We start from the raw sequence: 16,590 nt of genomic DNA, 5'->3' as shown, positions 1-16,590 counted from the left end.
AGAAATCTTTGTTGGTCCTTGTCTTGTAGAAGCGTCATCCCTACCTCTGCCCTCATCTTTGCATTACATTTTATATTCTCCCTGTGTACATTTCTCTGTGTCCAAATATTTCCTTTTAATTAGGATATCAGTAGTATTAGAGAAGGGCTTACTTTAATGAGCCCATTTTAACTAATTACATTTTTAATGGTCCTATTTTTATATAAGGTCAATTTTGAGATAGTGGGGTTTATGACTTCAGTATATGAATTTGGGGGACATATTTCATCCCATACAACTCAGCTATAGGTTTTGCATGTCTTCAAGTAACTCTTGTGAAATTATTCCCTAAAGTGATTATATGAATTCACTCCCACCAGCAGTATATGAGTCCTCCTGGTGCTCTCCATCCTTGCTAACACTTGGTATTGTCATTCTTTAATTTTTGTAAGATGGCAGTAAAATTATAGTTAATTTGCATTTTCTTGATTATTAGGGAGGTTGAGTCCTTTTGATGTTTATTGACTTTTCCTGTTTCCATTTTTGTCAATTGTCTATTTTATTCCTTTTGCTTATTTTTCTATTGTATTCATTAAAAAAATATAGTTATTGGGTGCTTCTTATGTACCAGGTACTATTTTAGCCCTTTCAGATATGGTAGGAAAAATTTTCCATCCATATATGGTTTATATTCTAGAAAGAGTGACACATATACATATGTATAAATACATGTCACTTTTTTGTAACTAACCATTTTTGGTTATTTACTTCCTCTTCCCTGCTACCACTGCACTCTAAAAGAGGTGCAAACCTTTTTTAGAAGAACACTTACCAACTGTTAATGCGTGTTTTCATCACCGTTCAGTAAATTCCAGGATGTGGGATCCTGCCTGAAAAATCACGTCCCGGTAACTAACACCTAACGCGTACTCGATAAATGTTTGCAGAGATACGTGGGGAGAAGTGCTGTGATCTGTTATCACTTCCCTGGGGAAACGCGAAGGTGGATGACACACTTCCGGAAGTGAAATGGAAAAGGGCTGAGCCAGGGAATGGCTTCACACCGTGAACTGCACTGGCACAGTAGACTGAAAATACCGATATCCTGGTGCTACGGATCAACCTTGGCTGCGACGAGATCACGGAGAGGACAGCTCCAGGGGACCACGCTCCTGTTACTACACGCTGCACCGTGCAAGGGAGGTTGAGGGATTCGCCAAAGGATAAGCCAGGTGCACATTCTGTGGTAGGTTTCTGGAAATTTGGAGCGTTTCCCTCCGCCTCCGCGCAAGCCGTCAGCGGTCGTCAAGGCAGGAACCCATTCGCCAGACGGAAGCCGCCCAACAGCTCCTTCCTGCAGCGCCTGCTCCGGACTCCGGTGTACTCACTGCGCAGGCGTCGATCCCCCCCCCCCCCCCCCGAATGGGCGGGGCACAGCCTCCGCCGGGTGGAGATCGCGAGGGGGGCGGGAGCTGCTTCCAAGGTGATAGTGTGGCGGCCTCGGCGCTGGATTGAGCGGGTCTGAGCCGGGTTCCCAGAGGGCTGCGCGTCCCCGGCCCGTCGGCGCTGTCATGGCGGGTGTGCTGAAGAAGGTGAGGCGAATGGAGGTCACTGCTGGGTTTTAGACCGTGGGGGTAGAGTCAGCCCGAAAGCCCCTCACCCCGCGGTGGTGGCGGGAACTGGCGCGGGATGGCCGAGGCTGTTGGGCGGACTCGTTCTGCTGTGGCCTCAGGGAGGACGCACTCCGTAGCCCCGTTCTCCAGCCTAGTGGCTCCGAGAGACCGACAGCTGTTTTTAGGTCGGTAGTAGCCGGGGCGGGGGTGGGGGGTGGGGGGTGGTAGGTCTCTCCTTCCTTAGCGTGGCGGGCGCGCGGAATTGTAAACAGCTTGAATCGTGTTTTGTTTTTGAACAGACCACCGGCCTTGTGGGATTGGCTGTATGTGAGAGCCCACACGAGGTACGTTCCGTGCTGCTCCATTCCCGGATTCCCCAGGACGACCAGAACCCTGTGACCCTGGTAGAAAGGGCAGCGGGGTGCGGATATTTCAAGCCCCAAATCACAGGCCGGCCTGAGAGCCGCCTTGAGACCAGAACAGGGTCTCTCTCTCCTTTGTCGATGGGTCCCGTGCGCGTGCGTCTGCGCCTGCGCGTTCCATGACCTCGTTCTTTTTTTTTTTTTTTTTTTTTTAAGATTTTATTTATTTATTCATGGGAGAGAGAGAGAGAGAGGCAGAGATACAGGCAGAGGGAGAAGCAGGCTCCATGCGGGGAGCTCGACCTGGGACTCCAGGATCACACCTCAGGCTGCAGGCGGCGCTAAGCCGCTGTGCCACCGGGACCGCCCCATGACCTCGTTCTTAAGTCCCTTTTCTTGCTGAGTTTTTCCGTAGGCTTCTCGTGCCTTCACCTGTCCCGTTATGAGTACCCTCCCATACCTGTGTCTCCATGTTCCACCGCCCCCCACGCCCGCCTTGCCTTACCGCGTCTATCGCTCTAGCGGTTAACCCCTTGCGTCATCAGTGGGTCTTTCCCATCGGTCTTCAGAATGCTTCCATCTGAAAAGACTTTAAAGACCTCCCTCGCTCCTTTCAGTAATCACAGCATCTCTCTCCTTCCTTTTATAGATAACTCCAAAGAGTTATCTGGACTTAACTGTCTCCAATTTCTCTTACTCCCTTTTGAATTCACTCCACCCAGACTTGGCTAGAACCGCTCTTTTCAAGGTCACCATGATTTCTGTGCTGCTGAATCGAATGGTCAGCTCACGTTTCTCATCTTAATTGACTCAGTAGCCGCACTGGCGACGTTTGGCACCGTCTCCATCAAGCGCTTCTGTGCTTGGGAATTCACCTAGTCTTCTGTTTTTTTGCCCCCCCCCCCCCCCGCCCCGCCCCTTACTCTCATTGACTTTTCCCTTTCTGGTTATTTCTCATATCCCCACTTAGGAATTTTGGAGTTCTTAGACTTAGTTTTTGGAACTTTTCTCTATTTATATTTGTCTCCTTGTCTGGACTCAATTTAGTGGTTTTAAATACTACCTATACACTGATAACTGTTAAATTTCTGTATTGAGCACTGACCTCTGAGAGTCTTGTATATTTAATTGCTGAGTGGATATCTTCACTTGAATGTCAGATAGGCAACCCAAACTAAACACCCAAAATTGTGTTCCTATTCTTCTCCCTAAAAAATGCTTTTCTCTCAGGCTTGCTCACCTCAATGAATGGCAGTTTCATTCTTGTGTTGACTGAGTTCAAAAACCTTGAAATCACGTCTAATTTCTTATTTATTTATTCATATGTATATTGTGAATATATATGAATGAAACTAGGTGTTAGTACCTATGGATTTTGTACAATGAAATACAAAGAATTCTTTATATAATGTATGTATATTTGTGATTATATTTACTATTTATGAACTCTTGTGAATTATGATCTGGTGTAACAGTTTCTTACCATGTAGCTTTACTACTAACTGCTGTATGTGAACTTGAAGTTCATTGTGCTTTAAGTTCAGTTCTCTTGTTCCTTTTCTTTTAAGCCTGTGTGAAACCTTCATTTTCATGACCAACTCAGTCACCATAAGCTGAAGTATTATGACTACATTTAGTTAAATTTGATCATTCCGATAATCATTGCTTTTATATATTTTTTTACTTCTTCAGAAATTCAAATGAGCAAAATGGAAAAAAATCAATTTGTAGTGCTTAGGATTGCAATTTGAGAAGTAATGATTTAGTAAATGAGTTTATTTTCAAATAGATCATTAGCAATAAGTTAGAATGCAGTTTTATTTTTACTTGTTACCATACCTTTGGCTTATATACAACCTATGTTGTTAATGCAACATAAAAAGTATCCATTTTATACACTTGACCCTTGAATAACAGGTTTGAACTGCTTGGGTCCACTTATGTACATATATTTTTCAGTAAATACAGTATAGTATTGTAAATGTATTTTCCTTAAATGATCTGCTTTTTTTTTTTTTTTTTAAGATTTTATTTATTTATTCATTAGAGACTTAGAGAGGCAGAGACAGAGGCAGAGGCAGAGGGAAAAGGAGGCTCCCCACAGGGAGCCTGATGCAGGACTACATCCCAGGACCCCAGGATCACACCCTGAGCTTAAGGCAGGTGCTCAACCACTGAGCCACCTAGGTTCCCTCATGATTTTCATAATAACATCTTTTCCCTAGCTTACTTTATTGTAAGAATATAATATGTGATAACATACAACATATAAAGTATGTGTTAACAGTTTATGTTATTGGTCAGGCATATTCGTTATTGGTCAGGTTTTGGGGGAGTCATAAGTTATATGTGGATTTTCAGCCATGCCAGTGATAGGCTCTCTAACCTCAGCGTTGTTCAAGGGTCAACTGTACTCACATTTTCCTTCAATTATAAAGGTAATAAGGCAAAGACATGAAGAAATTATAACAAGGAAGACTTAAATGCTTTTTAAAAAACAGATGTGAATCTTTTTGTAATTTGTGAGACTTTTAAAAATGTTCTGTTGAATCTTTGATGACACTTTAAACTGGAAATGTATATGATTTGTCTTTTCAGAGGTTAAGAATATTGTACACAAAGATTCTTGATGTTCTTGAGCAAATTCCTAAAAACGCAGCATATAGAAAGTATACAGAACAGATTACAAATGAGAAGCTGAGTATGGTTAAAGCGGTAAGTAGCTGACTTGATTTTGTTTTCTTGGATTTATGGTTTCCAATGCACCATTAAAAAAAGTTAAATTGCTCCCCCCCCCCCCCCCCCCGCTCTTCTATTCTTCTGTGCTTTTCTTCCATCCTTTTTCCCTTTCATTCAGCAAATTCCTGTTTACTAATGTTTTCCATATGTAAGCCACTATTAAATACTGGAGTGAAAGAATAACATCATGTCCCTTCTCTAAGTTAACATTGTAGTACGTCTTTTCTTTATCAAGTCCTTTGTTGATTGTTGACTTATCTATAGATATATCAGTCTTTACCTCTTTTTGTAGTTTCAGAGTAGAGAAAAATGAAAGTAGAACACAAAAAATGTATGTTGTGTTTAAACAAAATGGTTAGAAAAAACTTGAAAAATGCTTATTACAGAGAGGGTCAAGTTAGTCTCTTAATTACCAAAAATTATATCTTTGTTGGACAGCCCTGGTGGCTCAGTGTTTTAGTGCCGCCTTCCGCCCAGGGTGTGATCCTGGAGACCCGGGATCCAGTCCCACATCAGGCTCCCTGCATGGAGCCTGCTTCTCCCTCTGCCTGTGTCTCTGCCTCTCTCTCTCTCTCTCTCTCTGTGTATCTCTCATGAATAAATAAATAAAATATTTAAAAAAAAGAAAACATAATTACTTTATTAAAAAAATTATCATTGTTATGAACTGACTGTGTTCCCTGCCAAATTATATGTTGAAGCCCTAACCCCCCAGGGTGGCTGGAACATCTATAGAGGTAATTAAGGTTGATGAGGTCATAAGATTGGCCCTGATTCAATAGGATTAGTGTCCTTATAAGAGACAGCTCTCTCTGCCATATGAGAACACAAGAAAAAAGGTAGCTGTCTGCAAGCCAGAAAGAGAGCTCTCATCAGAAACTGACCCTTTTGGACCTTAATTTTGGACTAGCAGTCTCCAGAGCTGTGAGAAAATAATTTTTTGTTGTTGAAGCCGCACAGTCTTTGGTATTTTATTGGCAGCCCTAGCAGACTAATACAAGCATTTTACAGGTCTAAATCAAAGTCCTTAGCTAGACATACCATAGACTGCTGCTAGTTCTTTTATGCCAAACTATATTGCACTTTTGTGCAATTAAAATTTTAAAGTATTACATTTTCACACTAGCAGTTATTCACGGACTTCTGTAATTATCCAAAAGTGTTTATAAACTCTAAAAGTAATTTACATATATGTAATAAGTGACCCTATTATATTTTTCTTATTATTAGGTTACCAAAGTGAATAATTATTTTTCCTTAGGGATATGGCAAAACAATGAAATTTGATTTGAAACTTTTATTCTTAGCTTGGCAGTTCTTTTTTTTTTTTTTTTTTTTTTTTAATACTTTATTTATTTTTAACTTATTTATTCATAGAGACACAGCTAGAGAGAGAGGCAGAGACACAGGCAGAAGAAGCAGGCACCATGCAGGGAGCCCGATATGGGACTCGATCCCGGGTCTCCAGGATCACGCCCCTGGCTGCAGGCGGCGCTAAACCGCTGCGCCACCGGGGCTGCCCAGCTTGGCAGTTCTGAAAGTAACTTACAAAGTCTCTAGGGGAAGGTTCAGCATTTATTTTGATTTCATGTTTTCTTTCTTTCTTTTCTTTTTTTTAAAGATTTTATTTATTCATGACAGACACACAGAGAGAGAGAGGCAGAGACACAGGCAGAGGGAGAAGCAGGCTCCACGCAGGGAGCTGGACATGGGACTCGATCCCGGGTCTCCAGGATGGTACCCTGGGCTGAAGGCGGCGCCAAACCACTGGGCCATCAGGGCTGCCTGATTCCATGTTTTCCTTAAGGAAAACGAACTGGTGCATATTTTCCCATCACTGAGTAAGAAATTTCCTTTTTTCTTTTCATGAAGTAAAGCTCTTTCAACATTTTGAATCTTTCCCTGCTTTCCTTCTCTATAACCTTATTCTGCTTTATCACTTTTTTCTTGTTTTAGCCTTTCATTTTGTTATCTTCCAGATAGCCTCAAAATGTATTTAGCTTATTCCTATCTTAAAAATAGAACTGTTATATTTATATCTTCTTTTACTTCTGCCCTATTTTTCTTTTCTCTCTTAACCATTGTCAACCAAAGAATAGCTTACTGTCATTACTTTCACTTACTAGTTCTAAAATAGTTTTCTCTGACTGGGCTTTTTCAGTTGCCTTGTAACTTAGTGGTCTGTATATAGTTCCATTATACTTCATCACGTGCCCCACACTGTGAATAGAGTGATTTTTTTTCCCCCAATATATAAATCTGATCCAGATTCTTCCTGCTTAAAAACATTCTTATAGTTTCCTGGTTAGTGTTTCTCAGAGGCTGAATTTAAGAATGTTTGCTGAGTTAGTTGTATGAAACTCACCTCACTACTTCCATCTGCATGGCTCTGATGTACAGCCAGGTTTGGGAAACACTGGCTTACAGGATAAAGTCCTTAGCATGTATGGAAGGTGTCCCAAGATCTGACTCTGGGTTATCTTCTCAGTCTTACCTTGTCATTTCCTGTTTTATACCCTGTATTTCGGCAACCAAACTGCTGATAGTTATGTGAATTACATGCGATTTAATTTTGTGTTTCTTTGTTGTATTTTCTCTTCCCTCTAACTGGAATCCCCTTAGCTTATCTTTCTGGCACTTCTTACTCAGTTCTCAAGATGTGTTACTTCTCTCTGAAGCCTTTTCTTACTCTCCTAAATAGAGATTGAGAACTTCCTTGATTCTCTTCCATTGTACCTGTCACACTGTATTTTACTTATGTTTTATATTCTGGTCTATAAATTACTTTTGATTGATGATTGCATTCATCTTTGTATCCCAAGAATCTAGCATAGTACCTGGTGCTTATATAAGGTCCCATAGAAATGTTTGTTTATCCAAAAGGCTAAATACAAATAGTTTTTAACAACCTCAGGTACTGCATGATAGTTTATCACCAATTCCTGTTTTTGGTAGAATGATTACAGATTTTTAACCCTCAATAGAGTCCCACACAAAGTCTTTAGTAAATCTTGTTATGATTATAAAACATCTACTTACTAAGCCTAAAATGGAAATAAAAGTAAATATTTTTTCAGATTACACTAGGGAGATAGAATATTGGTGAAAAGTATTGGTTTGTGGCCTGTCCAAAATTTTCTTCTCAGCTCTAATACTTATTTGCTGAGTGACTGTTGGCATATTGTCCATTTCTCTTAGTTTCCTCATCTAAAACTTGGGTATAATAATACCTGCCTGAACACTTGTTAGGACTGAATGAGATAATATATGTAAAATATATGTAAACCATATACTGATCACGCTTAACATATGTGATGGTAGCTTATTAAGCTTAATGACATTCTGCCATTGGTAAATAGAAGTCATCGTATTGACTTAGCTTCAATAAGACAAATTTTGAATTGTCTTCCTACCACAGGATTCTCTTGAGTTGAAATTACTGTTGAACATTCCTTGCCTTCTTTTCTTCAGTCTCCTAGATCTCTTAACAATGACCAGCTTCCCTGTTTTGTTTTCAAATTTTGGCTTTAAGACTCAGTTAATTCTGAGGTAAACAGTCTTTCTCAGACATGTTCATCTGCTTCCCCTTCCTTCTTTTCCAACTATTTTTACTTATTCAAGGAACACTGAATGCCGTTCTATGCCATATGCCTGTAGGCATGGAAGCTAGTGCCTCTATGACAATGAACAAAACATTAAAATCCCTGCCTTCTTGGAGATTACACATTCATGGTGGGAGGCAAAGAAGTAAGTAAATAAAGAAGTACATTACATAGCGTATAGAAGATAGTTAAAAACAGTGAAGGAAAATGAAAAGAGAGTGGGTATGTATCAAGTGGTGAGGGATATTACAGTATATATTTGTTTCCTGTGCCTGTTCTAATAAACTTGGTGGCTTAAAACAATAGGAATTTATTCTTTTACATTTCTGGAAGCCAGGATTCTAAAATTAGTATCAAAAGCCCAAATCAAGGTGTTGACAAGGCTGCATTCCCTTTAGAGATTCTAGGGTAGAATCTGTTTCTTGACTCTTCCAGCTCTGGTGGCTTTCAGTATTTCTTGGCTTATGGCCACATCACTCTAATCTCTGTCTCTGTAGTCACATTCCTTTCTCATCTATGCATAATTTCTCTCTGCCTCTGTTTTATAAGGACACCTGAAGTTGTATTTAGGGCCCACTTGGCTGATTTAGGATAATCTCTGTTTCAAGATTCTTAATCACAAAGTATTTGCCACACAAGCTAACATTCATAGGTTTTAGGGATTAGGTCCTGTACTTTTGTGGGACATTATTTAGCCTACCACAGTATAAATTATTATCAAAGTTGTTCTAAGAAGGTGATATATGAACAAAGACTTGGATGGAAATGAAGGAACAAGCCATGCAGTTATCCCTGGTCAGCCAGCAGATGCCCTGAAGCAGGAACATGCCAATTCCTGTAGAAAATATCTTTTTTTTTTTTTTTCCCCTTCTTTTCATTCTGTGAGCCAAAAAAATCATCCTCTTTATACTTTACTTACATATTTATAAGTATGTATAGAATATAGAACATGGTTTCTGGCTCTCACAAAGCTCAGTTTACTAGCAATAAATACATGTCATTGTATTTTTCTAGTACCTTTTTAGCATTACTTTAAAAAAAAAAAACACCTTGTATTGAAGAACAATGTACATAAGGAAAGGAGCAGAAATCATAAATGTAGAGCTTGATAAATTTCCACAAGTCACACCCATATTAACACCAAATCAAAAAAGAGGACATTTCTAGAATGTCCAAACCTGCTTTTCCCCCTCTTAAAGATAACTACTCTTCTGACCTCTAACACCACAGATTCATTTTGCCTGGTTTTGTAACTTTTTTTTTTTTAGCTTTTTATAAATGGAATTATCAGTCCGTGTTCTTTTGTGTGTGGTTTCTTTCATTTAATATTATGTTTGAAAGAATCATCTATGTTCTTGCATATAGTTGTAATTTATATATTCTGACTGCTTTATAGTATTCTGTTATATCCAAATACTATGATTTATTTATTAATTCTCTATATATCATTTGGATTCTAATTTGAGGTTATAATTTGTGCTGTTGTGAATTTTTTTTTTTTAAGATTTTATTAATTTATTCCTGAGAGACACACAGAGAGAGGCAGAGACATAGGCAGAGAGAGAAGCAGGCTCCATGCAGGGAGCCCCATGTGGGACTCCATCCTGGGACCGCAGGATTACGCTCTGGGCCAGAAGGCAGGCGCTCAACTGCTGAGCCATCCAGGCATCCCCTGCTGTGAATATTCTTAAACATGCCATTTGGTTAATGTATTATAAATTTCTGTTTGGTATATACCTAGGAATGGAATTCTGTGTCACAGGGTAGCATTTACCTCACATACTAATGCTCTCAGAGGAAATAGAGGAAATACTAAGAAAATAAAGTAGTATTTTAAAATCTGTATTTTAGAAAGACTAAATGGATATCATATTTCTTAATCTTGATCAGCAGTTAATATTAAGACAGAAAAGCAATAAAAATAGAGAGATTAGACTTTCCACCAGATAGTTGGCAAACATTAGTAAGGGTATAATGAAAGAAAAACTATGTTTGCTATAATAAGTGCTATTTTATATTCGTGTCTTTTTAATTAGGATGTTGAAACATTCAGATATTGTGTTCCTTTTTTTAAATCTTTTTTTTTCCCTTAAACTATAGGAACCAGATGTTAAGAAACTAGAAGACCAACTTCAGGGTGGCCAACTAGAAGAGGTGATTCTTCAGGTAAGAAAAAGTTGACTGTTTAGATGTTTGGCTTTAAATGGTCAGAGGCACTGTGCTTAAGAGACACAAAATTGACATCTCAGAAAAAAAGGAAAACTAAGTTTCTTTCTTTATGTCAGCTCTCAATACAAGAATAATTACATATAGGAAATACTTCAATTATGTACATGTCAATTAAATATCAGTAATTTTAACTTGAATTTATGAGGCTTCTGTTGGAAATTTGGAGTTTAATACACCTTGAATTTCATCAGCGTGTTTTTGTTAGCCTTTAGTTCAAAGGAGTAACACAATAATACTGTTATTTGAATAATTTTATCTTTTTAGATAGAAATACTTTTATATATTAAGGGCTTAGCATATTTTTAATATGGAGAAATACAGATATTTTGAATCATAAAATTAAAATGTATTTTTGACTTTTAGATTAAAATATCTATGCCTTTTTTTTTAAGTCGTGCATTTTTCCCCCCAATTATAAGTAAGGTTAAACTTAAAATATGTTCCTGTATTTTGTGTTTTATAAATTCTATAATTAATCTTTTAATTCTATCATTTGTTTTTAATGTTTTTCTTCTATATTTCTTTTGCGTGTTTTTTAAAATAAGAGAGATTAAACTCTTGCAATATTATTTGAACTTTTTTAGTCTTTTCTTTGCCTTTTGACTTCAACTGAATATTTTCTTTCATATATAGAGAAAGAAATATATTTTCTTATATATATTTCTTTCATATATTTTTTAAAATTTTTACTTGGTCAAATCACTCTCCCCCTTTGCCTCACCACTTCAGCTCCCCCTCCCATATTATAGGTTTAGATGTCTACCCTTATAAGCCACCTGATATTCAATTGTTTCATTTAATTTGTACATTTTGTATGTTTTAAAAACAGTTATTTTTTGAGTTTTATTAAAAGACAAATGAAAGGTGATTAGGGAGGTATATCACCAATAGACATGATATATAAATTCAGAAGAATTGTTAGATGGCTCTGTTAAAAAGAGGAATAGGGCATTTACACAGTTTTTTGAATGTAGACTCAATCATTCAAAGGCCTTCTATTCATTTGCCAGCTGTTGTACCATGTGGGAACTTGCTGCTAACTTATTATTGTCCTTTTTCTGTTCCTCTTTCTTTTCTGTCAGATTTTACTTTGATCATGACTTTAGTTTAACTGATACACTAATTTATCATGCAGTTATAGACTCAGGGTACAGTTAGGTATTTTTAAATCAGCTGTGCAGTTCTCCACATTTTCACAGACAGTATTAAGGGTAAATTTTAATAATGTTTTACTTAACCTAATATATTTAAAATATTTTGAAACATATAAAAATATTGATATATCTCACATTCTCTTTTTATTCTAAGTCTTTAAAATCTTCTGTATGTTTTATACTTGCAGATCTGAATTTTTTTTTTTTTTAAGATTTTATTTATTTATTCATAGAGACACAGAGAGAGAATGAGAGGCAGAGACACAGGCAGAGGGAGAAGCAGGCTCCGTGCAGAGAGCCTGACGTGGGACTCGATCCAGGGTCTCCAGATCTGCTGGCTGCCCAGCAGATCTGAATTTGAACTAGCTGCATCTCAAGTGCTTACTGAATAGTCACATGTAGGTAGTAGCTACCATTTTGGACAGCCCATTTCTAGAGGGATAGTAAATAAGGTAAAGGTACTGTGTTAGAAGCCCAGGAAGAAGGAAGGAGTAGGTAACAGGGGTCACGTGTACCTGGGTCCAGCTACCTGAAATGGATTGACCTTAGTGATATTCAGGGTCAGGTACCCTCCCTACACTACACAATGCCTTGGAGGCTTAAAGAAAGCATGAATGGTCAAGAGACCCAAGCCAAAGAGCAGTCAGGGAAACAGCCATCTTTAGGGATATTTTTAATCAATATTTATGCTGTTTTCTCATTTCAGCATCAGTAAATCCCTCTACCCTCAGATTTCTGTTAATGTACTTTTTAACTCACTGTTTATTTTAGACTGTTACTGGAAACATAGATGGGCTATTTGGCACCACTGGCATTAGATGAAGCATTGCCTTTTCTATAGAATTACAGCTTGTGGGATCCCTGGGTGGCTCAGCAGTTTAACACCACCTTCAGCCCAGGGCATGATCCTGGAGTCCTGCGATTGAGTCCCACATCAGGCTTCCTGCATGGAGCCTGCTGCTCCCTCTGCCTGTGTCTCTGCCTCTCTGTCTCTCGTGAATAAATAAATAAATAAAAATCTTAAAAAAAAAAAAAAAAGAATTACAGCCTGTGACAGACTCTGGCACTTACTCTGTATTTGAATTCCTTCTCTGACATCCTGACAAGTGTTCTTCTAAATTGGCCAGAGTTGTCTTAGGTCTTTTTGTTGTATAAAAAAATGTGAAATAAAAAGATAAAAATGTCAAATATTTATAAATTTGTTTGAAGAAAAAAGGTAAATGTAACTTAATGTAAGGAAGTTAATTCAGTCAGTAATTTTTGTGCGCCTATGATATTCTGCATTCCATAGATCACTGTTTTACAAACTGTGGGTCTCAAGTGGTTATGGGTCAAGAAATCAGTTAGATGGGTTGTGCCTAGCATTTAAAAAATATAATAGAAAATAATGTGTCATAGCTAGTAAAGGTAATGATATTTTTAGTTTTGTTTCATTCATATGTGTGTATTTTAGATCCCTTAGAATTTGTTTGTTGTATTTTACTGTGGGCCATGATAAAATAGTTTGAAAGCCATTGACATAGATACTTCTTATTCCCAAAGAATTTATAGTCTAATGGCAAAACAGACAATTAAGATTGAAAATTCACCAGGTAAACGTTTGAACATTCTAATAGCAAATTTTAATCAAATAGAAAAAGATCAGGGGATCCCTGGGTGGCGCAGCAGTTTGGCGCCTCCCTTTGGCCCAGGGCGCGACCCTGGAGACCCAGGATCGAATCCCACGTTGGGCTCCCAGTGCATGGAGCCTGCTTCTCCCTCTGCCTGTGTCTCTGCCTCTCTCTCTCTCACTGTGTGCCTATCATAAATAAATAAAAAAATTAAAGAAAAAAAAATTTAAAAAAAGAAAAAGATCAAAAGCTATCCTTTCTAACTCATGGTTGTCTAGCTATGAGAATTAAGGTAATTTTATTAATAATGTTCAACATTTGATGGTAGAACAGCTTATTAGATATTAATATGAAAATAGTTCTAATTATATTTCAGTCATTAGCTATGATAAATATCTGTTAATCAGTGTAATCAACTGATCTTTTAAAAATTTTTATTAACAGGCTGAAAATGAATTAAGTCTGGCAAGAAAAATGATACAGTGGAAACCATGGGAGCCTTTAGTGGAAGAGCCTCCTGCCAACCAATGGAAATGGCCAATATAATCATCATTAAATGACTAGTGTGTTGATGGGAAATGGATGTAATTAAATGTTCTGTTATATTAAAAAAATATTTCCATATTATTGACATCTTACAATCAAGAAAACTAATACAGAATATATTTAGGAGACTTGTTAAAATTAATGACTATGGTAGTAGGGTCTTATGAATTCAGTTTTGACATGTAAAACATTCATTCAAATTATTTCAAAGATGTTCTCTCTCTCTTTTTTTTTTTTTTTTTTTTGGTTTTGTGTTTTATTATGTATTTCAGAGAGGCTGTGTAAATATTTGAAAATTAATTGGAAAAATCCCCATAGATTTTCAATGCAGAGACCATAATCATAATGTGAAATATTAGTAGTAGTATCTTCAGCACATCATTTAGTGGTTTTTGTCCTGAAAAAAACAGATGAGATACTTAATTATTGTTTAGACAAATTTATACGTCACTAAAGAGAAGTAGTAAGAGTAAAAACCGTCAAATTATAGTTGTACAGTTGAGGAAATTTATTTGGTATTTGAAAGATTTATTTATAGTGGGAATTGGAAAAACTTTTCCTTCTGTCTCATTTAAAGAAGTTAACTTTTTGTTATTTAGCCTTTAGTTTTCTTGATCAACCAAAGTACTTCAGGATAGAGATAGAATTTATGTAAAAGGAGAGACACCAAGAGTTTCTTTATCTGACCTATGGATAAGTTTATATCCAGAGCATTCAGTCATACATGGGTTATAACTTCAAAGTGGAATCATTAAGTTTTCACTAAGTTCCAATATAAATGCAGTTGGCTATCAAACTTTTTTTCTTTTCTTTTCTTTTCTTTTCTTTTCTTTTCTTTTCTTTTCTTTTCTTTTCTTTTCTTTTCCTCTTTTTTTTTTTTTTTTTTAAAGATTTATTTAATTATTCAGAGAGAGAGCAAGAGCGGGGCAGAGACACAGGCAGCGGCAGAAGCAGGCCATGCAGGAAGCCCGACGTGGGACTCAATCCCTGGTCTCCATGATCATGCCCTAGGCTGCAGGCAGCGCTAAACCGCTGTGCCACCAGGGCTGCCCCACCCATGGTTTTTTAGTGCCATCGTGAACTCTATGACTAAGTGGAGGCACATTGTCAACTTCTCAGATTGACCTATTTCCTTCTTCGAAAAAGAAGTAGAACTTGTGATTTATAACTTCCTTTTCAGTTCTGACATTTGCTTTAAATATAATACATTATAAATGTAAAAAATACATGAATCTAAAGCATATCAACATAAATACTTGCAAGCAAATTTCCTAACCAATCCTTTTTTTTAGTCCTTTGAGCACATAAAAACAGGAAGATAGCTTGATGTGGCTTTATCAGACTTTTTAGCTCCACTTATTCCACGATTCTTGGGTGTCATATATTTTACCACCAGAGCTCCCATAGCTGTTAATAAAAAGGGACCATATTGATGTTTGCATTAGAAATGCTAGTGGTAGAATAATAACAATATAATAATAGTAGCTAATATTTGTTCATGTTTGCCAGGCACTCTTCTAATTACTTGACTAATTTCACTCTTAAATATGCACTACTCATAAAAGTGTGATCCTGCAAATGATCTGTATTTCTCCAGATAAGGAAACCAGAATTCAGTGTGAGTAGTGCTCTCCTACAACTGTAGGCACCTGTAGGCAATGTGAACACCTTGGAAAAATAGGCAAAGAAATGGTATAATAATCACCAAAGTCTCATAGCTAGTAAGATGTGGAGCTAAATTTTGAACCTGGACAGTCTTGCTCCAGAACTCCCGTTCCTAACTATTATTTTTTTATGAATATTCTTGGGTTGCTGTCACTCCTGCCTGTACCATCTGGGCTGTACCAAAAGAGCCTATTTCCTGCTTTCTTGATTTGTTTTGTCCAAATAAGTATAAAAAATATGAACAGCGGTAGTAAACTGGATTTCATTTTGTGCAAAAATCTTCATATGGATTATAGGTAGATAATGTTAACGGGATAGGCGTTTAAAAGGCATTGCCCTGTGGTCCATGTTTTTACATTTACTAACTGCTATTCCCAACTGCCCATACAAACTTACACCTGATAGTTTTTACTCTTTCAAATGTTTTCTGGTTGCTTCCTCTAACTTCCAGGGTAAGCTTTCCTGATTGCTTTACAAATGATTCCCATTTAAAGATCTTCAGGGTTGCTGAGAGGCTTCTAGACTAATTTAACTTTCAAAATGGCCCATTTCAGTTCCTCCTAGGTTTCTCACGTTTCATTCAGATTCACCCACCAATCAGCAAAATACATCAGACACTTCAAAAGAAAAGCAATCAATTTGAGCTTTGCAGACAAGAAAATGGCAGCAAAGTTGATACATACTCTGAGTGCAGAATATTCAAATTTCTCCCATTCTTTTCTTTGGAGTGGGAATGATTTATATCTAAGATGATGGTACAATTTATCATTCAACCTGGTTTTGAGAGAAAAATGAAGTATTAATAATTTCATAAAGGTAACAGGTATAAACTATGAGTACCATGGACAAGCAGAGTATGTGGCATCCACTGGAGTAATGCTCAGTGTTGAGGCCTGCCATCCATTCTACACCAGAAGTTGGGGAAGTAGTCCTATCTGAATAGAAAGGATGTGATGTCAGCAGTGGCAGCTATTGTGAGCCACTAGGCCTCAGGTTTCATTGTGTTCCTTCATTTTCTATTCTCTATTATTCTACTCTGATCCCCTCCCCCAACCCCCAGGTTCTCAAAATTGGGGAATGGAAGAAAAGGA

At 37.5% G+C, this 16,590-nt stretch overlaps 2 protein-coding genes and 1 long non-coding RNA gene across 39 annotated transcripts in view; 1 reads left to right on the top strand and 2 right to left on the bottom strand.

Moving 5' to 3' along the window:
• Positions 1-1,377, bottom strand: part of ASB15 (ankyrin repeat and SOCS box containing 15) — a 64,194-nt gene extending 62,817 nt beyond the window's left edge. For 19 of the 34 annotated variants that reach the window (XM_072784380.1, XM_072784386.1, XM_072784391.1 and 16 more), the window contains exon 1: positions 812-1,376. The gene's annotated coding sequence lies outside the window, so the exon portion shown is untranslated. Of the gene's footprint in view, positions 1-811 lie in introns of all 34 variants that reach the window. The other 15 variants (XM_072784406.1, XM_072784395.1, XM_072784394.1 and 12 more) reach the window with 3 other exon arrangements.
• On the top strand, positions 934-13,902 carry NDUFA5 (NADH:ubiquinone oxidoreductase subunit A5). 2 transcript variants are annotated; one of them, XR_012011106.1, is made up of 6 exons: positions 949-1,571; positions 1,892-1,936; positions 4,553-4,669; positions 6,315-6,534; positions 10,396-10,461; positions 13,733-13,902. XR_012011106.1 is itself a non-coding variant. In XM_072784414.1 (5 exons), exons 1-5 carry the CDS (start codon positions 1,551-1,553, stop codon positions 13,832-13,834), a joined length of 351 nt encoding a protein of 116 aa, XP_072640515.1. In that variant the 5' UTR covers positions 934-1,550; the 3' UTR covers positions 13,835-13,902. The 2 variants fall into 2 exon arrangements, 1 of the variants encoding a protein (XP_072640515.1); XM_072784414.1 differs by lacking the exon at positions 6,315-6,534 and having other exon boundaries at positions 934-1,571.
• Positions 13,903-14,059: 157 nt separating this feature from the next.
• LOC140609171 (uncharacterized) overlaps positions 14,060-16,590 on the bottom strand; it is a 219,864-nt gene continuing 217,333 nt past the window's right edge. For all 3 annotated transcript variants that reach the window (XR_012011107.1, XR_012011109.1, XR_012011108.1), the window contains 2 exons: positions 16,183-16,273; positions 14,060-14,231 (listed from right to left, as the gene is read on the bottom strand). This is a non-coding gene — a long non-coding RNA (uncharacterized lncRNA). The remainder of the gene's footprint in view (positions 14,232-16,182; positions 16,274-16,590) is intronic.

This window comes from Canis lupus, chromosome 18, assembly GCF_048164855.1.
Source record: "Canis lupus baileyi chromosome 18, mCanLup2.hap1, whole genome shotgun sequence".
NCBI lineage: Eukaryota > Metazoa > Chordata > Mammalia > Carnivora > Canidae > Canis > Canis lupus.
This window is presented reverse-complemented; position numbering and strand designations above follow the sequence as displayed.

Bases quoted from the DNA above. Each gene is read 5' to 3' on its own strand.
- NDUFA5 (XM_072784414.1), top strand. From the start codon at position 1,551: ATGGCGGGTGTGCTGAAGAAG. The intron at 4,670-10,395 runs GTAAGTAGCTGA...CTTAAACTATAG, and splicing joins AGCTGAGTATGGTTAAAGCG to GAACCAGATGTTAAGAAACT. The intron at 10,462-13,732 runs GTAAGAAAAAGT...TTTTATTAACAG, and splicing joins TAGAAGAGGTGATTCTTCAG to GCTGAAAATGAATTAAGTCT.